The sequence below is a fragment of the Chinchilla lanigera genome, unplaced genomic scaffold, assembly GCF_000276665.1.
Source record: "Chinchilla lanigera isolate Chin_1 unplaced genomic scaffold, ChiLan1.0 scaffold00065, whole genome shotgun sequence".
Lineage (NCBI taxonomy): Eukaryota > Metazoa > Chordata > Mammalia > Rodentia > Chinchillidae > Chinchilla > Chinchilla lanigera.
The window spans coordinates 3,207,828-3,235,328 of NW_004955466.1; the positions used below are offsets into that span (position 1 = coordinate 3,207,828).

The window sequence follows — 27,501 nt, forward strand, 5'->3', positions numbered from 1 at the left end:
GGGAAAAGGTTTGGGTAAAGTCAAACAGGCAATTTAGCAGAAACCAAAAGCTGATCATGGACTTCAGGGGAAATACCTTTATTAAGATGTAACAAAGCAATAAATAGAAAAAGGCAGTGTAGACAGCAAAAACACTCTAAAATCATTTTTTTAAAAAGTTGAGAGGAATAAAGGCTAAAGAGAGGAATAAAGGTTAAAGAGAGGAATAGCTTTAATTCTTAACTAGAATAGAGGAATTTATAGGCTATGCTATGTATGACAGTTCTATATCTGAAGGCTTAGTGGTAATTCTGGAGGTTTGCTTTTTGTGTATGTACAAGAGCAAAGAAAAATGGTAAAAAGAATGAATAAAAATATAAAAGTAGAACATTTCAGGGGAATGACTCTTCCAAACACATACCTTCATGCAGAATAGTCTGAAATCATTCCGGGAAAAAAAGAGCTCTTATTTTCTGAAGTTAAAAAGTGGTATTTCAGACTCTATTGAAACCATTTCTATGTTAATGTTATCTTGAAACACTAACTAGTAACAGCAGAGCAAGCAAAATTTTCATGGAAAAGATCAGACAGCCAATGCTTTAGGCCTTGCAGGCCATATAATTTCTTCAGCTACTCAATTTCTGTTGTAGCCCAAAAGCAATGGTAGATTTTATACAAATGAATGAATGTGTCCATGTTTCAATAAAACTTCATTTTTGGACACTGAAAAGTTTGAATGTCTTAGAATGTTTTAAATGCCATGAAGTATTCTTCTGATTTTTTTTCCTCTACCATTTAACAATGCAAAACTCATTTTTAATGTGTGGTCCTGCAAAAAAGTGGAATTTGGCTCATAGAATGGTTTGCCAACCCATGGGTTATAGAACTCATTCAATGAATATAAATGTGCAAAAGCTCCCAGAGGTAATAGGTAATTATTTATAAAAATATACAAAAGTAATTCAGAACCAAAGCTAAAGTACTGAAAATGCTCATCTTAAAAAAATCTAAAATCCAGTCCTCTAATTCATTATATTAGCTTCATTACATACTAGCTCTATTTTTGATATTCAGAAAAACTGTTAAATACTTGAAAGTTACTATCCAAAAGGCTTATAATTTTCTGACTTGATTCAGATACATTTTTAATATTTATAAAAAAGATGGTCTCATGTTAGGTGATAACCTTGTCCCTTCACTATTTTTCACTACAAATACAATTCCTTTATTAGTGTTAATGTAGCAAGTATGTACTGATAATTTATTATATTTCTTTCATTATCTTTTCTGATTATCTTTTACTGATAATTTATTATATTTCTTTCATTATCTCTTCATTATCTTTATTATATTTCTTTCATATATCTTTATTATATATCTTTCATTATCTTTTCATAAACCAGTAATCTGGTTTCATAAACTATGCTTTTTTTTAATTTGCCAAAGCCTTTAAAAATTAACATATCTAGTTAGCTAGAGCCTATGTCTATGTATTTGAAGCTGAACAGAAGCTTCTTATTGTATTACATATGCTATTTGGATAAAAATGAACAGCTGTGGTCTAAGAGTTGTTTTACTTTTTTTCATAATCTGTCTTTATTTCATGTCCATTTACCCATTTTTTTCTGATTAATTTAGTATTTAGGCTTTCCTTGGCCCCACTGCTCTTTAATTAAGTAAATTCTTTGTAAATTTACCTTCATTTACATTATCTAAAGAAAGAATTAGTTTGCATTTTTCTATCCTATGTTTTTCTATTCTTAACACTGTCTGTACAGGTCTTCAATCTTATTTATTTTGAGACACTGTCTTACTATGTAGTCTAGGCTGGCCTTGACTGCACTATAGATCAGGTTGGCCTTAAACTCATGATCTTCCTGCCTCAGTCCTCCAAATGTTGTGATTATAGGTGTGGATCAGTGTGTCTGGGTTTGTCTTTAATTTTTTGCTTTAATTTTAATATTGTCCTTACATTTATACATTTGATAAGATGGAAAACTAATTTCTTCTGTATGGCTTTATTATTTGGTCATTATTCTCCACATAGCATCAATCTTAGAATTCCTAGTAAGTTTTCAGTTATTAAATTAGGCAAATTCTGCTTAGGCATTATTAAATAATTATATCCTTATTAAAGTTACTGAAAACTCATTTAGGATTCAGAGCATTCTTTCTTTTGTACAATGTAGAGAAAAAGATAATGTACTCCTAATTTAAAAATCAAGAGTCAAATACATCCTCCGTTTTGCTTTAGAAGAGCCAGTGTAGGATGAATAATGTTGTCATATAAGAAGTAAATAAAATCTAAAATTATTCTGAAAATTGCAGGGCTCATCTATCAAAAGAATGCAGGGCTATTCCCTCTCTAAAAATAATACTGTGTATGCATCATACCAATTGAAGCATCTATGATTTAATTAAATCCTTATCCCACAATTCTGAATGATGTGTCACTTTCTCCAACTATTATATAAAATATTTTTTTATAACATGGTCTGAATCTTTCACTTCCTGAAATATTCAGTAGTGTTTCAATGAATTAAAAGGTACCCGCATCATTGTTCTTCTGCGAGCAAGTGCAATAAATTTCACAAAACAGAATGGTGGCTGTTGGCCACTTTCCCTCATTTTAGAAAGAAAATCTATTTAATTTAGCCTGTAGTTTTGAGGATAACTTTTTCTTTTAAGCAACATTTTTATTTTTATTTATGTTTTGAGATTGGGCCTTGCCATGTGGCCCACGCTGGGAATGAACCCTGGGCTCAAACAGTTCTGCCTCAGCCTCCCACGTAGCTGAGACTGCAGGTGTGTACTTCCATGCTGAATTTCAACAATTTCTAGTATCTAAGGTATATTTTAAATATGCTTTGGTAGTAGGAATTAAAGGGGAAGTACTAAAACTGAACTGTCAGGTAACCATTTCATTTCCATATTTTTTCTGCTGAACTCTCTAGAAAAGATACCACTCACTGCCTTTTATACTTTTTTGTTAGTTTTCTGTCTGGTAGTTAATAGATCCTTCGAATTATATAACCCCAAAATTAATCTTTTTAGAAAAAAGTTAATCAAAGCGAAGTACTGCAGCATGAAATGAAGTAAAAGATAATGTCGAGATTAGTCATTACATAGTTGTACAAACAGAAATTAAAGTGTGGCATGAGATAATCCAACTTTAAGGCACCTGAATTTTAATTTAACCTGGACTTTACCCTAACTCTCTACCATATAGACTTTAGTAGATTTCAATTTTCCAGTCTCAGTTTGAGAGGATGGAAAATATCACTTTCCATGAATGGGTAGGGAAGAGTGTAACCCTAAAACATACAAATGAAAATATTTTTATTAGTTTCTAGAATAATATTCTTGTATATTCTGACTGGTTTCTTATAATATTCATACTAATTTTTTTTAAAGACAGTGTAACAGAACGTAGGGACTGACTGTGCATGATCTTTTGAATGTTGTTAAGTATATACACAGAAAAGAATTACTAGCTCAAAGAAAGCAGTAGAGAAATGAGGCACTTGTACTAATTTCTTTCTCTGTTTAGCTATCAGAATTTAATAACTGATATTAATAAAAACACTGTGAACTTTAGAATAAGAAATTTATCAAACAGGTAATTATGTCTACAAATGGTACATAATTAAAAATGAACTAAGATATCATAGGATTGTCATTTCTCTTTATTCTAAGGTTTATGACAAAAGTATTATAGCATTATGAATGAAATGAATGGCATTACCCTTGGGAGAAGTAAATCAGGAGCTGGACCTCATATTTTTTAGATGCTTCAAGAATAGGAGGCCAAGGTTAAATCACAAATTATTTGGTTAATTTAATTTTCTTCTGTTATACTTGCATGTTACTTTGTAGATTTTACTTTCACTTTTTCTTGAAAATATATATTTAGAATCTATAAGTCTGAATTGCTACAAATAATAAGTTATATATATAAACATTATATATACATAATGCCTATATAATACATGTTCAATATTGCATGATATAAGGTGTTATGTTTCTTCAAAGGTTGTCTTGAGTATATGAACTTTCAGCTGAAATATTTGTAAGATGTTACGTGAAGGTGTTCCTGGTAAAGATGCTTGCTGTTATTTTTCACATTTTAAACAAGATATGACAATTATTTTGAAAGAATCTGAGTTAAGAGAATGCTATTAACTCAGAGTACAGGTGTCTATTTGCCTGATTATCTATGATGACCTGTACTACTAACCCTTTTCTTTGAAAATTGAAATTGAATCATCAAAACTCTACTCCTTGGGTGCAGTCTATAATTTAAAATCTTGCTAAAACATCCAACAAAGAACAAAAAATACAGTCGATGGAAAAGCCCTAAACAGAAGCCTCACAAAAATTATGGTACTATGTAAGAAATATTGATTTTGAAAAGAAAGTTTTCATTTTGCATTGGGGTCAAAATGATATTAGGTCTACTGCAATGTTAGTGTAGCTAAAAGGTTTTCTATACTGCCAATTTAATTTTTATTTCAAAATGAGAGCATGAAGCTGCAGCTAGAAAAGAAAGGGGGGGAGACAGAAAGTAAAAAAGATGGAGATGAGAGGACAAACCAGTCAGATTTGGAATTACCAGTCATCAGAAGTTTAAGAAAAAAAAAATCACCAAGAAAAATCGTACATTTACTCTGAGAGAGTATCCTTTCACATTGCCTTCTAGGTGATCTCTGAGCTCCTCCAGCTTTCGATGGAGCTACATGCAAACATCAGAAAATGAATTGAAAAGGTAACTTGTTCTCTTTTCAGTTTTCCTCTTTTTCCTTTTAAAATAAGATCACAGAATTATACATTTCTCACTGCCTTTGGCAAACATTTTAAAACATCAAAATTATTGTATAAGAATACATACTTAATAAACCCGTGACTCAGAGGCTGTTATATTTTGTTTAATTACAATCATTTCTCCCCAAAGCATTAGTGAAAATAAATACTACAACTATTCTTATAATGTCCTAGAGAATCACTTTAAAATTTTCTGTTTGGTAGAAATATGAAGGTAAAAATATTTAAAGATTATGAAACTTGTTTTTCCCAACCACACATTTTGATTTAAGGGTGCATCCATATTGAAATAAGCCAATTTGAACTATAAAATATATCTTTTACTTTTAAACATATGTGTATACACAGTTGTACTGTACATACACTTAATAATAAACTCATTTTAATTTTGAGGTTCTGCAATCCAAAAGCTGATTTATTTTTGTTTTTGTTTTTTGAGACAGGGTCTTACCATGTAGTCCCGGCTTGCCTTGGATTCACAGTGATCCTCTGGCCTCAGCCCCTCAAAAGGGCTGGGATTATAGGTGTGTGCCACCACACTCAGGTCAAAAGCTGATTTTAGAGGTAACTGCACACACACACACACATGCACACATACAAACACTTGCACATACAAACCAATTTATAGCGGAAAGTTCTGCAGGTATGGATGCCATTTTTTAATCTTTAGTTCACTATCAGTAATTTTCAAAAATGGTGTACTGCACCTTTTCATTTTGGTCTGTGTCATAATCCATAGTTTAACAATAATGAATTTATCTTCTTTTAAAGGCAAAGGTAAGACATGATGCCTCACAGGTAGACAGTGAGGAATGCTACCGATATAGCATGACATTTTCCTGACTGAATAATTTTAAATTGCCTACTTTTTGCAATAATCATACAACCAATACTTCCCATTCCCTCTGATTATCTTTAGTGAAATAACATTTTAATATACTAGCTACCCACTATGAAGCAGTGTTAAAGAACATAGAGCATGGCTTTTCTGGAATAAAAACACAAACATACAAACACACCTTCACCCATGTGCACTCGTGTGTTCATACACAAATAAGTAAATAAATAAACAACAAAAAAGTAAAACTAAGAAGGCAGAAGAGGCAAGGAGAGGAAAGTGTAGAAATGTGTATCTCATAAATTATTAAATGGAAATAAATTGGAGGTGTGTAAAATTTTGAAATGAGTCAATATCAGGCCTCAAGCCAGTTACTGAATTTTAGGACATCCTAGTACACTGAATTATCTGGCATTTTGATTAATTTATTGGTTACAACTGCTATAAGAACAAATGGGATAGAGACATATAAAAAAAAGTTGTTAACCTTGTGGGCCATTCTACATATTGAGCTCAGCAGTTTTCTAACTTGCATTTATGGTGGCAGCATTAAAAGTGATCAGTGACTATGTCTGTGTTTCTTACATTTGATGATAGCCTTTGCCTTTGCATTGTGATTAAATGCTAGCATACTGAATGCCTGAGATATACTGACCAAGTGGTATTTAGCCACTAGAAAATGGGACCATGAAGTCAGAAATCTTTAAATTGTACCTTATTAGACTATATGCAGAAATGGGAGAACATTTAGATATCTTTGTCTAGCTATAACAATTTTTTAAACTTTAAAAGTAAAACAAAGATGATTAATAGTGTTTAAACATTATAAGCTCTATATGGGCCCATTATACTATCATAAAATTCCTTTATAGTTCTTAAGATTACATGAATACATGCTATTAACATACAATTTTTTTCTGGAATGAACTATAACAGGTAATGACACTAACATAGGAGTTAAATTATTTTTTTGCAAAAAATTAAAAGGGGAGGTAACAATCTGAAAATATATTAGTTCTCTGAGTGAGAGGAACTTAACAGATAATCAGTGACATCAATCAGAGGAACGGTTTACTCTAGAACCCCAAATTATAGGCACCTATAATGAGGCAGTTGCCCTTTCTCTTGTTTGTGGTGCCATTCAAAGCTAGTTATTTGGCAGCTTGCCTTCAGCTGGTTGCTCTATGTGTAGCTGAAACAGAAAAATAATATGACCCAACAGCCAATAAAAATATTAAAATAAAAAATGGGATGGTGAAAAATGGAAAAAGCCCCCTTCCTCCCACCACCCTCCAAAAAGGAAGAAGTGTAGGCTATAGACGAAATCTTGCCAAAAAAATGTTAGAAACATATTTACTTTGAGGGATCCAACTCTACTAGCAACTCCTTTGCTTTCATCCGGCCGTCTAATTTGCTACAATGAGGGAAGATGGGTAAAAAAGACAGAATAAAGAAAAAGTGAACTTAAAAATTTTCTATACATTAGTAAGTAATACATGCAAAAACATCAATGAATCGTTCAGGTACCTCTTAGGAGGCCAACGAGTTAACTAACCCAGAGGTTATATGACATGCTCTGCAAATAGGCTGGCTGCTAGAAATTGGTTTTTGTTACGGCACTATTCCTGAGATGAGGAAATTGGCACTTACTTTTAGTTATCTTGGGGACTCCTGATGAAGCAGTTTCTGGAGTAGTGTTACATTTGCATTTGGCTTACAAAAAGAAAGAATTACAAATACACCTATGCACCTTTTCTCTTTCAGTGTTTGTGTCTATTCCACTGTAGTATCTGAAAACATCAATGCTATGACTAGAAACGTAAGTGTTCTTTAAGAGGAAAGATGAGTCCTGACAAGCATCATTCTTCACAGGTGACAGTGAAGCTCCTCTGCTTGCTGTCCAAGCACTGAGGTTGTTCAGCTGTCACTGATATTTCCAGTTAAACAACTGTGCTGCCCAATTAGAAAATTTTAATGCCAGACCAATGCTAGATATTTCAATTTTTCAAAGTTTTCTTCTGTTTCAAATAAATTTTCCTTCCTGGTAAGATAGATGAAAAGTACAATGTTAAAACTCTTGCCGGATATCTTTAATTGATAAAGGAAGATTCCCAATACAAAGTCTCTTATTAGATCAGGTGTGTGTTTTTGTGTGTATGTTTAATGGTACTCTAATAATAACCAATGTTTTTGTTAAAGACAGAAATTCCTATACTTATAGACTGAAATTCTCAACTCACTCTAGCTTAGGTCAAATTAGCTGTGATAATCCTCATTTTGGGAGATAGTAGAAGTGTTAGTAAGATGCCAAATTCCTAAGGTCAGTTATCCTCAGAATATGCAGGATATGGCCTATAAAACAGTAAAATGATTCTACCATTTGTATTTCTCTTTTGAAAAAAGAGACTCCAGAAATACCATGCAATGAAGAAACTGCCTGTCTCATAATCTAGTATGTGGTACTGACTCTCCTTTATTTAATAGAGTTTTCTACTTTTGTAAAACACTTTCTATTGTCAACAAGATAGCTGCATGAAGATGGGATCTTACATCACTGGGTGCAAACATTCACACTTCAGTTATGTTTGGTGAAATATTTTAGAAGAGGCTGTAAATTTCGTTTGTTATATGATGAGGAATCTGAGTCTAGAGAGGTTCATTGGCTTTTTGAACACATCAATTAAAAAATAGTAAAGATGGGATTAAATTCTCTCTCAGGTCTTCTCATTAAACTTAGGCTCTTACCAGCCTGGCATGGTGATACATGCGTGTAATCTCAGTACTCTGGGAGACTGAGGCAAGAAGATCTCAAGTTCAAGTTCAGTGTGAACAATTTAGTGAGACCTTCTCTTAAAAAAAGAAAAAAGGGTAGGGATGTAGCTCAGTGCAAAGGCCTTGGCTTTAACCCCCAGCAACACACGCACACACACACACATGCATGTGCATGATTTAGGTCTTTATCTATGGAATAACTAATATAGATCGTCTACTGATCTTCTAAAGATAGTATTTTATATTGATTTAAATTAAGTTTATATGATAAACTGACATTTCTGTTTGTTTGCCCTAAGGACCAGACCATCTTATTTTAGAACCATCTAACTTACTTTCAAATTTATCCTGAGAGATTTATATTTTTAGCTTTATTACATTACATTCCTGCTTTAAAAACATGTAGCTATCAATGACATGAGACACATTTTTGGATTAAAATTTTCTTCTTCTAACCAATATCATTTGGTATACATTGATATAGCTATATATTTCTGGGAGCTATAATTTGGAGATTAAAAAAATATTTTGCTTAAGAGTTGGTGATTTAGGGCTGAGGATGTAGCTCAGCAGTAGAGTGTTTGCTTATTATGTAGGAGTATCTGGGTTAGATGCCCAGCACCACCAAAATGGGGGGTGGAGGAGGGGGAGAAGGGAAATATTTTTGGGATCTGATTAATGTTTCACTTGATTATGTTATTCAGATTATATTATTCAGCCCTTTGAATAAAACTGATGCATCACTGTAAAACAATAAAATCTTTACTGATTAAGACAATAAAAAAGTGAAAAGTCTAACAGTGATAGTTATGTGTGTCAAGAAAAAATAATTATATCAGTATTTCTGGAGAAAAGGCAATATGATTATAAAACAAATGAAAGGATAAAAATGATTAAAGACAGTTGTAAAGACTAAAGAAAAAATGAGAAGTCAAAAATTAGAATCCTAGTAGCAAGTTACAGATTCGTCACCCTTTCCTCATCCCACAGATTTTTATCATTAGAAGATTTCTTTTGCAAAAGTCTTTGATTTCTCACGGTTTACTAACACTTGTAATAATTAACATATTTTATTATAAACTTGTAATTTTAATCCTTCAGTTTTATACTAGCTTTGATCCAAGATAATATAGTCTGTAACATGAAATATTTAAACAAGTTATTTTCTATCTTTTAGCCAAAAACAATTCAACTTATTTTTCCCTGTCTGAAAAGATATTATACAGTCCATCTGTTATGGTATAAAGAAATTATTAGGTGCTTTAAAATAGGTAGCTATTATACATCATATGTTTTTAACAAGTTTCTATTGGTTATATGTATGTAAGACAGAAGAAAGTTTATATTTGAACTTACATTGAAATGATATAATTTTCTCTTCACTAGAATTAAGAATAGAATGGCTTAGTCTGGATATTAAAAAAGCATATATATGTATATATATCCTACAACACCAGTTGGCTTCATAAAGATTTGCTACAAATCTTAAAAGTAGGCAAACTAGGCATCCTTGTCATTAACAGGCTATATCTAAAAAATAAATCAAAACAAACAAAAATATGTTTTCCTCTTTTAAGAACAATATATATTGTAAAATAACCTGTGATTTCATCCCTATGCAGTTTTGTTTACTACTCTTTTAAAACTACTTTACTTTGAATATATGTTATTTTGAATACTTTCTTGTAACATTTATTAAACATGCATTCATAATATTATAGAATAATTGATATACATATGAATTAATATATTCAGTAATGCATACCGTAAGTTATTTAACCACACACATTAAGAGCATTTCTAATTTTTCAAAAATATACTTTTTTATGGGTCTCTGAAAATTTCCTTTAGTCAGATTCCTAGAAACAGGATGCGTAGTTAAAACACAAATGTTAAGGTTCTCTCTCCCTTTCTCTCTCTGGGCACACAATATAAATACATACATTCCAAGCAAATGTATGCTCTTTGCTTCATAGATTAAATTAATTAATACTCCTATTATTGTGGATAGGAGTACTCATGTCACTACTCAATACAGAACTAGTAATTATAACTTTAATATAATTATCAATATGCAAAATTTTGGTTATGTTTTTAGATTTCTAGGCAGGACACATTTTATTTCATATATTTCTTGTTGCATGTATTTCTTTTATGTAATGCTTCTTCCTGTCCTTTAATCTTCCCATTGTTTTCTCCAACAAGATTAGAGGAACTTTTTGAGGCTATGAACTCTGGCAGATTTGTTGTAAATATTTCATTTTCATATTAGCTCCAAAAAAAGCTGCTGAAGGGCAGGGTTAGTAAGTCTATTCATGCTGTAGCTCCAGCACAAGATACATGTACACTAAAAAAAAATTCACTGCATGAATTTATGAATTAACTGTATTTTCTCCTTAGTGAAAGTCCAATGTATAGGAAAAGCTGGTAATCCTGAAATTTTGGATCAGCAAATAGCTGATTAATTTTAAAATATGCATCGTTTAAAATATAAAGCATCACACAGAACAGTTTAGTTTGAGATACACTGTACTAAAGTTATCAATGAGATGAAAAGTTAATTATACAGATTTGAATCATGACTGTATCTAGTTAATTTTTCTGATGAAATGATGGCAGAATGATGAGGAGGAGGCCAAGGAGAGAAAACAAAGAGACCGAGAAAAAGCAGCTGCTTTTGCTGCACCACTAAGAGAAACAGATCCCAGGTCTGATTCCCGGGGCTCCAAGAAGAACTCGACAACTGCATTCATCTGCTACCACTGTTAAAAGCCAGGCTACCTCAAGAGGAATTGCCCTAAGAGGCCCCATGGGCCATGCCCTGGATGCAAAGGAGACCACTGGAGATCGGTCTGCCCTCTTAGGTGGAGGCCCCAGAGCTCAGACCCATGCTACCAGTTAGTCCAACAGGAATGAGTGGGCTTGGGGCATGGTCTGCCTTCTCCCTCTGGCCAGACCGTCATCTCCATCGAGGAGCCCTGGGTAATCATGACTATGGAGGAACAAGAAAACAGCCTGTTGCTAGTCACAGGTGCAAGTCTCTCGGTCCTGCTTTTCAATCCTGGCCTTCCTTCCAGCCATCATACCTCAGTGAAAGGAGTCACTGGTGAGGAGGTAACATTCTATTTTTGACAACCCTTAGGCTGTAACTACTTATTAGATCCTTCTTGCATATCTCTGTCTTCCTGAGAAACCACATTGAAGATACCACCATGTATTACAGCAGCCATTGATATTTTCCTACTAATCTATCCATAACTGTGTAAAGTTTGTAATGTTCCTATCCTATTTCATAATGTATGTTTATTATTATGTGTTTCCTACAACAACCATTGAGAATAGTTAATGATTTTTCAATAGGTCACTCATGTATAGCTCTATTTATTTTCTTTAGAAGCCACTTTGAAGATACCAAAGTATAGCACAACAATTGATAATCTCCTACCTCTTTTGTCTCTAACTCACTATTATATGTCTATTTGTTTTCCTGAGAAACTATTTTGTAGATAATAATACGTAAAACGATAACCATTGATAACTTCCTACCATTTTGTCTGTAATTTGCTAAGTCCCCCCTATTATTATGTTATCCTTCTTTTATTCTTAAAAAAAATAAAAAAAAAAAAAAGAAATGATGGCAGAAATCATTGTTGGATGGCTTTTGCATACAGTATGTTCCAAACTATTAAAAAAACGTTTTGGAAACAAACTGATTTAATGACACCAACAGTCGGTATTCTTAATTTCACTATTTCTTGTATCACTGTAGTTCACATCCCTATCTTCCTCTACAAAGAACAAAACTCATTTGTATGCGAAGAGAAATCAATACCCCATTTAACAGACAAGACTGACCTAAATGAAAAAGATCTTTAGTGAAGTTATATTTTCAGATGATAATCTCAACTATGTAAGAATGTAAAAGCTGAAATAAATAAATGTAGTTTCCTATACTAATTGAAAATTAAGATATCTGAGACAGGCAAAAAGAATTACAATATGTACTAAGCTGGGATAGCAACCATGCCAAAGGAATAGGCTTACAGGCCTAGGAGGGACTTTATAGGGTATTCCATGTAGTATACTGACATTACAGCTGCAGAAACTGAGCTTCACCAGTTTGTTTTTCAAATGATTTTCAGTCCATATTTCTTAAATGCCTAATCATTTAAATACAAATGCTAACAACAGCTTCTTCCAATATGTTATTAAACTGAATTCACAAGGATGCAAAAATGACCCATTACTGGTATCCAAGAAAATGATAGGAATCAAGGGCCTAAAAGTCCTGATATTTTAACAAAGAATTAATATAAGTTGCTCCGTTTAATTAAGAGAATATTCCAAAAATATTTAACTTACGGGAGGCTATCTACAGCAGTGTTTATCTAACTGGAAAATAAAAAAAACCAACTAACATATCTAAAATAGGGTCTGGTGAAAAAACTATGTCATATACATGTTTATATTAGAATATAAAACAATAATTGAAGTAACTTTGTAGAAGATAATTTAAAACATATAAAGATGTCGACATAGAAGAATGTTCATATTAGTAAGTAAATAAGATAGATTCAAATCTTATAGATAATTTAATAGTAATAGCCAACATTTACTGAGTACCTATAAGTCAAATACCACAGTAAGTGATTTATATGCAGTATTCTACCTAATTCTTAAAACAATCCTATGAGACAAACAATATTACAATAGTACTAACCATTTACTTTCCAAATGACTGGGATAAGTTCCAAAATTATGTTCAGGTAAAAAGATCCATTCAAAGTGCAAGACAGAACAATGGATTTTAATGTATTACAATAGACAGTTTTATTTTTACCACTGTACTAACCATTTCCTAGAGAAGGCTTCAGATTTCATATTTTAACTAACCTTTTACATTTTAACTACTAGTTGTAAATTTTTGGCATAGTATTAAAAATCCACAATTACCTGCAAATGCTAATAAAATAACACATTCATTTTCACTACAAGGTGGCCTTGTTTCTTCATAGTCTTCCACAAAACAAACCTATTCCAGCAGACTGAGCAGGGGCAAATGTGAGCATATACTTGTCTTCTATAAAACCAGCCTTCAACATACGTTTTTATTTTTATTTTTTTTTATTTTAAAGAGAAAATAAGTAAAAATAACAATAAAACAGTTTCAGAACAGGCTAGGACTGTATTTGAAAAGAATGTACAATAACACTATTCTTTCCAGTGGATTTTTTGGGGGTTTTGATAATATATTTAACATTTTCATAAAAACGTATTAACATGTGAAGGCTTTATTATTATTATTTTAAAATCATGAATAAATAAATAAATTTCTCAGTTTTAATTTCTATTCTAGTTAATATTGCTAGATACAACTCACAATAACAGAAGGTACTTGGAATCCTTAATAACTGTTGGATTTGAACCAAAACAGTGAGAGAATTATTATTCAATATTCTTTGGATGGAGTAGTTAACTTTTCAGAAAAGAAAAAAAATTTTTTTTGGTTATTCAGAGGATGTAGTTTTGATTTCACTGTTTCAATAGTTTTCACTATTTTTGTTGTTTGTTGATTCTACATGTACAACCATAAGTTTCTATCATGTCATTAATAGCTGAACAGTTTAAAATACCCATGTTCATTTAAAGACAAAAGCTAAGAAACCTAATGGTCAATACAGTATTCTGATTTTGTTCAGACTCTTAAAAATAGTAGAAAATAATTTTTCTGTGCCAATTAGTACCTTGATTTATAAGGCTAAAATTGTAGCAACTGAGATTGTGGAAAGACATGAGAATCAATCTCAAGTATAGCCAATTGACTAGCAATATCACATAATGACTCTGGTATTCAAAGACAATTGGTGACAATCTGGCAAAACGGTGACTAATATTACTAACAGAAAATCTGACAGGAATTAGTATGGTGATGTTGGATGAATGATGTCATATTTGAAAGTAAAGGAAACCATACTACCTTTCACATTTGCACATTAAAAACCCTGAGTTTCAGAAAACAGTTTATCTAGAGTAGTCTAAATTATTTTACTCAAAGAGCAATAACAAATCCACAAAGAGATCATAATTCTGCATTTTGTTTGAAAATAAAATTATACATTAATATATTAAGAAAACATGCCCTTTGTAGAAAGATATTTTTATACTATAAAATTATTGTATGAATATTAGCTTAATGAGATATTAATAGTGTTTATATTTTCTTCCTAAGAAGAAAAACATCTACTTGCTAGTCTTAAAAATTCTGTTCTAACATTTATGGTATAATATGTGACTACAGACTACATTAACTTTTTAAAAATTAAACTTCAAGTGCTTAGTGAATAAAAAGATATTAAAATTGGTCTTTAAAAAATATTCTTAGTTGGGTGTGGTATTGCATGCTTGTAATCCTAGCATTCTGGGAGACTGAGGCAGGAGGACCAAAAGTTCAAGCCCAGGCTAGGCAACTTCACAATTTAGTGAGAACCTTTCTTTTAAAAAAAAAAAAAAAAAAAAAAAATGGTGGTGAATGTTGCTCAGTGTGAAGGTCCTAGATTCAATCCCACTACTATGGAAAAAAATTTTAAAAGAGAAGTTATCTATTATAGTTAAATCTCTCAGGAAATGTTTTCTGGAAGATTAAAATAATTTTACAACTTGAGTCTTCTAGAGTGCCTACACTCCTTTAAAAAGAATCTACATACCACTTTGTTGGCATTACTATATTTTATTTAGGGTAACAAAAGATTAAAATCCCAAGTTTGCCCTCAAAAAAAGTTTTCATTGCCATAGATAAATATCAGTGAAAATAATTTATCATTTCAGGCAAATTTCATTAAAAGAAAATGTCTGACATAAAAGAAAAATGACATTTACCTATATGTAATGAAATATGTTATTTCAGCAAATAAATATTTGCTGGAGAAAATGCCATTTTGTAAGGAATTGGTTGAAAATGTAATACATGGTTGTCTTCATTACAGCGTAATGAGAGAACTTAAGAATATTTTATAGACATAATTTGTTCTCATAGTTGGAAAAGGCTAAAAGATAAACACACATTTATGATACTATATAGCAGTATGCATATAAAATGGCAATCAAAAATAATACTCATTATAGATACATACATGCCAATGAAGAGTAACTCTTTTGCTTAATATTGTGTGGTGATAAAAGATACAGAGGAAAAGACTGGGATGACTACTTTTGAATCATAACTTGGTTATTTAACCATTCTAAATTTCAAATATTTGGAGGTGGTAGTGGTCTTGGGAATCATACCCAGGGCCTCACACATGCTAAGCAAGTGCTCTACCACTGAGCTACACCCAATACCCTCTATTTTGAGTTTCTATAAAAATTCAGTTAAGTATTTCTGAAAATTATTTCTATAGTATTCTGTACTTTTGTTGATCAATTGTGACATTTAATTATTCTTTATTATAATTTGTAGTTGCCTATTTTATCTGTTTGTAAAGACAGAAGTCATTTTTTTAAAAACTTTTTTTGGATACAAGATCTTGCTGTGTAGTCCAGACTGGCCTTGAACTATGAAGCCCAGGCTGGCCTCAAACTCATGGCAATCCTACTGCCTCAGTCTCCCAAGTGCTGGGACTACAGGCATGTGCTACCATACCTACCCTGGAGGCAATGTCTGTGTGTTCACACTTGCTTTCTTACTACTAGGGAAAGATAAATAAACTTGTAAGGGAGATAGGTATTGTTGGTTTCACAGCAGATACAAAGCTATATTAAATAATTTGCCTAATATTGTGTGGTTATTAAGTAGAGAAACAAGCATTTGAATCCAGGTCTTCTATTTCAAGTTACATTCTCTTTCCAATGCAGCTCATTCAAGACTCCATGGTATTTCTGATGCAAAGCAAATTCATTTCATTTGCACATATATTTGTGTACCTGACAGACTCTACATGTTCACTCTGAAATATAGAAAATGGATTTCTTTGGGGCTTGGACAACACTAATATGTATCAAATTATAAATATTACAACCAAGATGCAGTAAAAGTAAGAATGTCAAAATTAAATTCTATTTCCAATTTTGTGTTGTATGTCATTTTTGAATGTCTCCCACATACCTCAGATTGAACACATTCCTAATCAAAATGTATTATTACCTCTTTTCTTTTACCCTGAAAACCTGCAGCTCCTCTTTTATTTCTCAGTACGTGTTATCACCTACCTAAGATCTTAAATGAGAATCATTTTGACTTTTTTCTGTCCCAAAATTTTATGCTACAAAAATTAAAGTAAATAATTCACCTAGAGTAGAGGTAAGTGCTAAAATCTAGTGTTGAAATCTCAATCAGCAGAGAAAGGGGGAAAAAGACATCACTGAAAATGAAAAGGATGGATATTTGAAATTGGATACTGAAGCTACTGAATTAAGACTAATCATATACTACAAGAAATTTTATCTGGAAAGTTCTTGATTGCTGACAAGTCCCCTTAAAATGGTCATTACTTCTGAATATAATTCTTCAAATCTCTGTGCAGCACAAAAGCTCATGTTTGATTTTATCCATCCTTTATGCCACTGTCTTCTTAGCAGCCTCATCTCACTCTTTTTAAATGAGGTTTTCCTGCTGTATATTTTGTTTTTTGTTGTTGTGTATTTCAATTTATAATTATAACTTGTTGTGCATTATAGTTATTAAATTCTTTATCTGCAGGCTTAGTTTAACATATCTTTGACATATGTTAGTTTATCTAGTTTAACATATCTTTGTAACCTGTACAAACATATAACATATCTTAGTTTTAACATAGCTTTGTAACCTGTAAACTCCATGAAGACAAAAGATGTAGCTGTCACTGATATTAAAGCACCTAAAAGTAAGTGTACCTAGCTAATATTCAATAAAGCAGTCTTACAACTATGACTTTTTATTAGAAAGATTAACTTCCTTTTCTCCTTTTAATTACTGATATTCAAAGTAGTTTCTCTTATTATATTAGAATTCTAATTCAGCATTTAATGTTTATTTTGAAATAATATAAAGGCAATAATTTCACCTTTAAGGTGTATAATCTAGTATTGGTAAAAATAACCTAAAAGGAATAGTCTTATTCCTAAATACGAATATAGTGTTTTATTTGAAATCACTGTCAATTTGGACATCTAAATGTTATCTATGAAAAAAAAATGTCAAGACAAGTCATTTACTGTCCTCCAAACTGGCATATATTTATGTCTAGAATGTTCATGCAATTTTTCTTCATTGAGGCTTTACAAACTCAGTTTTTTTTGAATGATAAAATCACTATCACTTATTTTCGACACATCTAAAAACAATGATATACAACAGTAACACTATGAAGACTTTGCTGAGAAAGTTGTATCATGTAACAGAAAACAAACTGTACTACTGACATTAAGACCTGTGTGAGATCGCTACCAGTCAAATGCAATTATAACATTCATACAACTGATAGAAGAGTTAAGAGTTGATGAAGGCAGATGTATAAATCCTAAAAATTGTAGATGGGGGAAAGAGGTACAGTTTGAAAAATTAACTGTCAGATTCTTAGAATAGAATAGATTTATACTGTAGCCTGATATCTAATACCATGTGTTATTAAATAAGAAATAATTTTACTATTTGTCTTTTGATACTATGTTGGATCCATTACATAGAGTTTGAAAGCATAAACAACTAAATTAACCAGAGAAGGGACAGGTCAGGGAAAAGTAGTCACAGCATTAGTAAGTTTGTTAATTTATCATACGTACAAAGATATGAGGCAGCAGATAAACTATCTAATCTTTCCCCCACTGCAATTTTTGACATATAAAAAATAAAGACTAAGAAATTCCCTCTTTCTCCTTCCCCAAAGGTTGGCATTAAAACTTTCTTTCTAATAAATTTAGATTTGTTTCCAAATATTAGGCAGCAATATTTCAAGTTAAGGATGTTTGAAAGAAATTTGGAATGATACTAGAGCAGGGAGCTACCCCAGCCTGGATAAGTTAAAAAATATATCCTTGGTGACAGTATTTCATTCATCTTGCAGATCACTGGGCCAAAACATATTTACTCTTGAGATGAAAATATTACTTTATACTGATGAATGAATTACAAAAATCACAGATCTACAACAAAGATGAGCTACAGAGATACCTTTAGCTGTAATATAGTAGACATTCTGCATGAAATTTCTATTGTCCTACAAATGATCTAGTATGACAATTTATGAAACAATGGGTGCTAACTATCTTCTATTACATTCATAATTCCTAGTTTCTTGCATGCAATCTAACCTTGACAAGCAGCAGGTAATACTGGTTAGTTTTCTCAGATTTCATAGTACAGCAGTTGTGAGGTATCAAAGGACTGTACTTACTTTTGGTGTTGGGCAGGAAGCTGTAGAAAGGCGAGATGTAGCTTGAGCACGAGGCGATTCTGAAGGAGTAGTGCTGAGTGAGGCTGTGTCTCGTGGGAGCACCTGAACACCACGAGAAATGATGGAGTCTGGAATCTAAACAAAGGGAACAAATGCAGTTCAATATTCTGAAAATGTCAATAATTTATAAAATCAATACCCACTACTTTTAGCTTTTGGCATTGTTTTCTATTCAGCCCTTATGTAGTGGATATGAATTATAGTCAGATATAAACATACCTACTGATTTTGTAATAGGATAGAAAATTTCAATTTTAAAATATGTTCAAAAATACTTATATGAGAAGTAGTACAGCAATGTGGTTAGTACTAAAGTGTATCATTTATAAACCAGCTCTGTTATTTAATAATCTGAAAACTTGAACAAGATATTTAATTCCTAGATATTTTCCATTTCCTTTTCAGATTAATTCTCCAACATTCTTCACCCTCTTTGCTTCTAACTGACCTGTATGGTCAGCATCAACAAGCAATTTTGTGCTTCTTGGGCTTAGCCATTGGGTAGCACTGGCAGAAGACTAGGGTGAGAAGGGAATACATCTACCATTATTTCTTTGGTTCCCTTTCTACCTGGTCAATATAGATTAGCAGCGTCTCTCAGCTCAAGACCATAGCTCCTCCTTATTTGTACCAGTTCTTTTTCTAGATTTTAACAGATTCCTGAAATTATCTTGATTTCCATTGCCACGGCAGGGCTAGGAACATTAACGGTTCACTGTTACTAATGCCACTGTAGTCCATGATGCTTTGCTATTTTCCCAAAATTCAGCCCAAACCTTTGGAAACACGATAGGCCCTTATAAAATCTTTTAAATTATCCATTAAATGTGCTATCTCACTTCTGCTAAGAACATGATGAATGTAACATTTTAACCTCCATTTCTTTTACGTGAAAAATGAGGATAATATTCCCCCTACTGGCTTACTGTTATGGCTTGTAGCTAGACACCCCCTCTCCCCTGCCAAAGCCTTATGTGGTCATAGGTGTAGCTTCAGAGGTGGCTGGATTTAGGGTGTATGGATGTGGATTAAGAGTGTAACACTAGGATTAAAGGTGTGGATAATGGAAGCCCCAACCTGACTGTGAGTGGCACCAATCAATAGGCTTGTCATCTGGACAGACTATAAAGGTACAGAAAGAAGGTAGGTTGCTATGGCTTGCTACCTTCAGCCTGCCATGCCATGACCCTTTCCTTCTTTGGGATGTCCCTCTGCCATGCCACTCTGCCTGAAGGCCAGCCAATTTTGGAATGAAAACATCCACGAATTGTGAGCCAAAATAAACCTTTCTTCCTTTAACTTGTAAGTATCAGGTATTATGTTTCAGCAATGAGAAAAGTAACTAAGATAGTTATTATGAAGCTTAATGTACATTAATTATTCAGTGCTTTGAAATACTAAATATTTAGTAACGGCTATTATTATTATATTATACCCATCAACATTGTAAAGACTGATATAACTGAATATCACTATTTTAACGAGAGACAAACATCAGGACAAATAATGTAGAATATTTCAAATATTATTTTTAGTATTTTAAATATTAAATATTTTTAATAGTTTAGTATTAATGTTGAACACAAAAGTTATTATTTTAGGCTATGTATAGTTTAGTTCACACTTTCGGTGAGCAGTAATGAGCACAGGTCTGTTATTCTAAGAATGGAAACTTAAGCACTTTCAAGTTTTATGCATAAGACTTTTGTGGTGTTATAGACCAAATCCAGGGCCTCATGCATGCCTGGCAAATGTTCAATCACTGAGCTACATCTACAGCCCTGTGCACAAGACTTGGAACACAAATCACAAAGGAACAAGCTATAACAAATATCACTTACTACATGAAAAGAAGAAGAAACAGACTTGGTGACTAGAAAGGTATTCCTTATATTTTGTGCAATTTCCTTCTCATAAAGCATATATTTCCAAAGAAGTGCCTTTTATTTAGTTCTTATACCAACATCTTCAATACCCATAATACTGCGACCATTTTAGTGCTTGATATTTTATGTGACTTGTGAATAGTATAAATACTATGACAAGTAATGGGAATTTTGGAAAGAAAAGTGTCTACATTTGGCAGAACATCTGAACAAAGGACTATGATAGTTTTAAGAAATAAAGATGGTGCACTTTATAGGAAGTATTTCTCAACACTTTTGTTTACTAAAAAAGGTCATGTATTGGAAAGGTTAAATGGTTCTTTTAGAGCATACATGACATTGAGTACTTCTCATTTATAGCAATAGCCAACCACCCTTCTACAACATTAATAAATGTGATAGCTTGATCAATGACTATTTCTTATGCTAGAATGGACTGTCATGATGAAACTGTGTTTTTGCTACTTTTTCAAAAAGGCGAAAGATTTATACGATCTGAAGAGAAACCAGAGTATTTTCTGCTACTATTTCAAATTCAGTACTATTCTAATGAAGTACATTACAAAAAATAATGTCTGTATGTCAGGAGTACAGAAAAAAAGAAATAAAATTGAAGGCTGTATGAGAGAAATGCCAAGTCACTTACAAAGCAAATCTATCAAATAGCTGCAGATTTCTCAGTAGAAACTCTAAAGGTTAGGAGGGCATAGAATAATGTATTTTAAACCCTAAAAGAAAATAACTGCCAGTTAAGATTATTATATCCAATGAAGCTATCCTTCAGAGTCAAAGGAGAAATAAAGACCTTGTAAGATAACCAGAAACTCACAGAATTTATGATCACAGAGGCTGCATTGCAGAAGATATGTAAAGAAACAGTACATACAGAAGAATAAGAGATAAGCAAATGAGTATTATGAAAGAATCAAACACCAGAAACATAACAAAATGATAGTAATTAGTATGTACACTTTAATAATAAGCCTGAGTGTAAATGGTCTTAATTAGCCAATTAAAAGACCCAGAACAGCAGGTTGTATTAAAAAATACCAAATACATTGCTACTTGCAGGAAATACCTCAATGGCAAAGATATACACAGATTGGAAGTAAAAGGATAGAAGACAACATTCTATGCAAATTGAATTTGAAAGCAAGAAGAAATAGCTAAGCTCAATATCTGATAGAGCAGACTTCACGGCAAAGTTAGTCAGGAGAAATAAAGTAGAACATTAGTGGTAAAGGCAACAATCTACCAAAAAGAAATAACAATCATAACAGCCAATTTTACACATGGTGGTGCAACCAATTTTATAACACAAACAACACTTGACTTAATGGAACAAGTAAGCCCCAATGCAACAATAAAGGGTAACCTCAATACCTTTCTTTCACAAATAGGTCATCCACAAAAAACAGCCAACAAACCAATAGCAGAGTTAAAGTACACTATAAATCAAACAGACTAAATAGACATGTACAAGTATTCTATCCAACAGTAGCTGACTATATGGTCTTTACAGCAGATTAGGGAACTTTCTTCAAAGTAGAACATACTTTAGGTCATAAAGCTACTTATAACAAGCAAAAACGTCTGAGATAATTCCATACATCACACTAGATAAAACTAGAAGTGAACAGCAAGATATACTTCAGGTACTACACAAACACATGAGGCTGGAACAACATACTTTTGAATGATCAGTGGTTCACTGAAGAAATCAGAGGTGAAACTAATCCAATGATGCATCTTAAGGTCCTATAAACACAAAAGCAAACCAAATATGAAACTATTAAAAGGAAAAAATAATACAAATTGGAGCTGAAATTAATGAAACAGAGACTAACAGAAAAGCACAGAAAATCATGAAGCAAATTGGCTCTTTGAAAAGATAAACAAGATTGATAAAACTTTAGCTAAACTAACCAAAAGAAAGAGAAAAAGCCAAGAAAAAAGGGGCTATTAATAAAAGTTAATACTGAAATCCAGAGAATTATTGGACATTATTTTGAAACCTTATATTGCAATAAACTGGAAAATCTAGAAGAAATGAATATAACTCTAGACACATTTGACTTATCAAAATTGAACCATGGGGATATAAAAACCTAAACAGATCAGTAACAAGCAATGAGACTGAAGCAGTAGTAAAAGAGACGCCTAGAACATGACAGATTCACTGCTGAATTTTATCAGAACTTTAAAGAACTCTCATCAATGCTTCCCAAACTATTCCATGATGTAGAAAGGGAAAAAACACATTCAAACTTATTCTACAAAGCCAGTGCTATCCTGATACAAAAATGTATAAAGAATCAACAAAAGAAGAAAACTAGACTAATATCCATGATGAACTTAGATGCCAAAATCTTCAGTACAAGTCTTGAAAATAGAATTCAACAATACATTAAAAAAAGATCACACACTGAAATAGAGTTGGTTTCATTCCAGTGATGCAATGATGGTTCAACATATGCAAATCAAGAAAAGTAATGAACCATATAAATAGAATCAAGGACACAAATCGTGATAATTCTCACAGATGTGGAAAAAAGCCTTCACCAAATTTAACATCTCTTCATGTTAGCTGTGATGAAAGTAGGTATTATATAAAAAAAACTTACCTCAATATAATCACAGCTATATATGATGAACCCACAGCCAACATCACATAGAATTCAGAAAAATTCAAAGCTTTCCCTCTAAAATAAGAAATGAGACAAGGATATCTACTCTTATCACTCTTGTTTATCAGTCTTTGAAACATTAGCCAGAGAAATTCGGGGGTAGACAGAGATAAACAGGATACTAATAGGAAAGGAGGTAGTCATATTATCTGTTTTAGATTGTATGATCTTTTTAAAGAAGACCAAGCAGACTTTGATATAATAAATTCAGCAAAGTGGCAGGATTCAAAAACATATACAAAAATCTACAAATATTCTACATACTTGTAATGAACCCACTGAGAAAGAAATCAGGAAAACAATTCCATTCACAATAGTGTTTATAAAATATCCAAGAAATACTTAGGTACTAGCATAAAGACAGACACATAGAGACCAATGAAATAGAGTAGGTCAGAGAAACAAATGTGTGTAGCTACAGCCATCTGATTCTTGACAGTGTTGCCAAAACATACACTGGAGAAAAAGCCTTTCATCCAGCAGATGGTGCTGGAAAAACTAGACATTCATACACAAAAGACTGAAAGTAGATCTCTGTCTCTCACCATGTACAAAATCAATTCAAAATGCACCAAAGACCTAAGTATAAGACCTGAAACTTAAGCTGCTAGAAGAAAATACAGGGGAAATACTTCAAGACATAGGAAGAGGTAATGACTTCCTGAATAGGACTCTAATAACATAGGAAATAATTACAAGAATTGACAAATGGTATTCCATCAAATTAAAAGTCTTCTACAGAGCAAAGAAAACAATTAACAGAGCAAACAGACACCTAGAGAATGGGGGAAAAATTTTGTCAGCTATTCATAGCCAGAATATATGGTTCAAAAAAACTTCATATCAAAAACACTAAGTAACCCAATTAATAAATGTGCAAATGAACAGATCACACACTTCTCAAAAGAAGTACAAATGACCAGTGAAAAACTAGTGATCAGGGAAATGCAAATCAAACCTAGATTGAGATTCCAATTCATCTGTCAGAATGACTATCATCAAGAATATAAAAAATGTTAAGGAAGCAAGGAAAATAAAAATACTTATACTACTGGTGGAAATGTAAATTAGAATAGCAACTACGGAAATCAGTTTGCAGGTCCCTCAAAAAACTAAAACAGAGCTACCATATGATCCTACTTTACCATTCCTCAGTATATACTCCCCTAAATTACAGTAAGTATACAATAGAGATACCTCTACCCTAATGTGTAATGCAGCACAGTGCACAAAGGCTAAACAATGGAAACAGCCTAGGTGCTCATCAGTGCATCAATGGATAGAGACAAAGAGGCACATATGGAACACATGTCCTTTAAAGGATAATGGTATTAGACCTGGAGACTATCATGTTATGTGAAATAAGCTGAATTCAGATAAATATTGCATATTTTCACCTAAATGTGCAATCTAGAAAAAAAATAGATAATAAGGAAGCAAAAAGGAAACTATCAGAGAATGGGAAGGAAATCAGGGAGGAGAAAAAGAGTGAGGAAGTAAGTCTGGGTGGAAATGATCAAAGTGCGTCATAAAAAACTTATATGAACATATGGCATATTAACATATATGCCAAAATGAGACACATTGTCCCATATAAATAACAATTACTAATAAAAATTAATAGATAAAAACTAAAAAATTTAAACATATATAAAAACATAAAAATCGTATGTACTTATAGGGTACCATGTATTTGTCTTCTGGTGCCTATCTTAGTCCATTTAGCACAATGATATCCAGTTGCATCAATGTTTCTGTAAATGCCAGGATTTCATTCTTTTTATTGTTGAGTAATGTGAATAGATATTCTGAAGTTAAAAATTATGACTGAATTGCAAAAATTCATGAGAGGGGTTCAGCAGCAAAGCTAGCCAAAAAATTACTGACGAGTAATTTTTGTCAGTAAGACAAGTCAACAGAGATTATCTAGTCTAAGGAGAACAAATACCAAAACAAAACAAAACTCAGAACAGAAAAAACCAGGAGAAAATTTGGTCTACAAAGATGGTTGGACCCAGAAGAAAAGCAAAGAAAGAGGCAAAGAGATAAAGAGATTATCTGAAGAAATAATAAATAAAAATTCTCCAAATGTGATCAACAATATTACTGAACATAAACACTCAATAACTTCAACAATAAACCAAAAATAATTGGCACATTATGATCAAACTGTCAAAAGTGAATGAGACAAAATTCTGACCATTAAAAGTTTAACTACTGATTTCCCAACCATATTCACTGAAGCCATGAGACTCAGAAGGCTGACAGTAAAATTCTGACAGTAAAAATGTGTCAACTGAAGGAAAAAAAAACCATGAGATTCCCAGGTAAATAAACAAAGAGAGAGTTACTGCTGGTAAACCTGTCTTACAGAAAACTGAAATGGAGTCCTTTAGGCAATGAAAGGATATTAGCAGTAATTTGAATTCACATGAGGAAATAAAAAATTCTACATAGGTGAAGTACTCTATACAGACGAATGTAAAAGTCAGTATTATGCCAAGTGATACTTTCTCTTGGTGACCCTGAAGTAAAAGAGGCATTGAGACCAGAACTTAAGAGTTATAAACTAACCACTTAAAAGATTTCAGGAAAGATTAAAAATGGTGGAGTAAAGACCTCACAAAACTAGAAAAAATAGCTCTAAAATTTATATGGAACCATAAGAGATCAAGAATAGCAAAAGTGATCCCAGGCAAGCAGAGCAAAGCAGGAAGTATCACAATCCCAGATTTCAAGTTACACTACAAAGTTACTGTGATGAAAACAGCAATGTTACTGGTAAAAAACCCAAATCAAACCCAACCCCTAAACTCAGAACAAAACAGTAATAATGAAACAACAAAAACAACAAAATCCAACGTGTGGATCAATGGAACAGAATAGAGGATACAAAAAAGCACCTTGGACACATTCATCTTTCTGGTCTTTGACAAAGGGGCTAAAAACATACTAGAGGAAAAAGAGCCTCTTTAATAAATGGTGCTGGAAAAACTGGCTATCTACATGCAGAAAATTGAATCTGGACACATATCTCTCACTGCACTAAAACAAAAATAGATCAAAGACCTAGATATTAAAACAGAATGCACTTTTAAAAAACTAGAAAAAAAGCACAAAGCAATATTAAGAAGATAATAAAAATAGACTAGAGATAATGAAAGTCTCAACAAAATCAAAGTTGGTGCTTTAAAAAGTTAACAAAAACTGACAAATCTTTAAGTAGACTGAACAAGAAAAAGACTAAAATTATTAAAATAAGACATGAAAGTGGGGATTGAGCTTACTACTGATCTTACATAAATAAAAGTGTTTATAAGATACTAATATGAGCAACTTTGTCAGTCAACTGGGTAACTTTGATGAAATGGATAAAATTATACAGACACAAAACTACTAAAGCAGATTTAAGAAACAACAAAAAATATTAACATAAGTATAACTAGTAATGAGATTGAACCAGAAATCAAAAAAAAAAAAAAATTATGACAGGTGAAAGCTCAGGATGAGATGGTTTCATTGAGGAATTTCATGCTAGGCTTAAAGAACTACCATAAATTCTTTACCAACTTTTCCACAGAATATAAGAGGGAATACTTTCTCATCTAATGGGGCTAGTATTACCCTGATAATAAAGAGAAACAAAAACGTCATAGAATTAGAAGACTATAGACTAGTGTCTTTGAAAAAACTTCAACAACTACAATAAAAATGGGAAACCAAATTTGGTAACATATTAAAAGGACTGCATATCAAAACCAAGTGAGATTCATTTCACAAAGTGTATCTACCTTGCTCTACAGACTCACACTCCTCTTTCACCCAGCCTTCAATCTTTCCCCTCCAGTTCTCCTGCCACATCATTGTATAACTGGTAATAACAATTGAATATAGGCTGCGGAGAATACTGATAAAGTTCAAAAGTGTAAATGCAACGTCTACCACATATAAGTGATGTATGATTGGATCTGATAAGGCTGTTATAACCAGAAATAGTTTTCTTCCTGAAACAAAGGGATGAAGTCTAAATTACTAAAATTAAATAGCTGTAGGGGTAAATACTATCTCTGGACAAATAAAATTCAAACACA

General features: G+C 32.3%; 1 protein-coding gene across 10 annotated transcripts in view; it reads right to left on the reverse strand.

Moving 5' to 3' along the window:
• The window catches only part of Gphn (gephyrin), a 508,902-nt gene that overhangs the window by 190,354 nt on the left and 291,047 nt on the right, over positions 1-27,501 (reverse strand). For 4 of the 10 annotated variants that reach the window (XM_013521943.1, XM_013521945.1, XM_013521942.1 and 1 more), the window contains 3 exons: positions 18,778-18,912; positions 6,996-7,052; positions 4,640-4,711 (listed from right to left, as the gene is read on the reverse strand). In XM_013521943.1, the coding sequence (XP_013377397.1) occupies positions 4,640-4,711; positions 6,996-7,052; positions 18,778-18,912 (264 nt within the window). The remainder of the gene's footprint in view (positions 1-4,639; positions 4,712-6,995; positions 7,053-18,777; positions 18,913-27,501) is intronic. The other 6 variants (XM_005399100.2, XM_005399098.2, XM_005399096.2 and 3 more) reach the window with 3 other exon arrangements.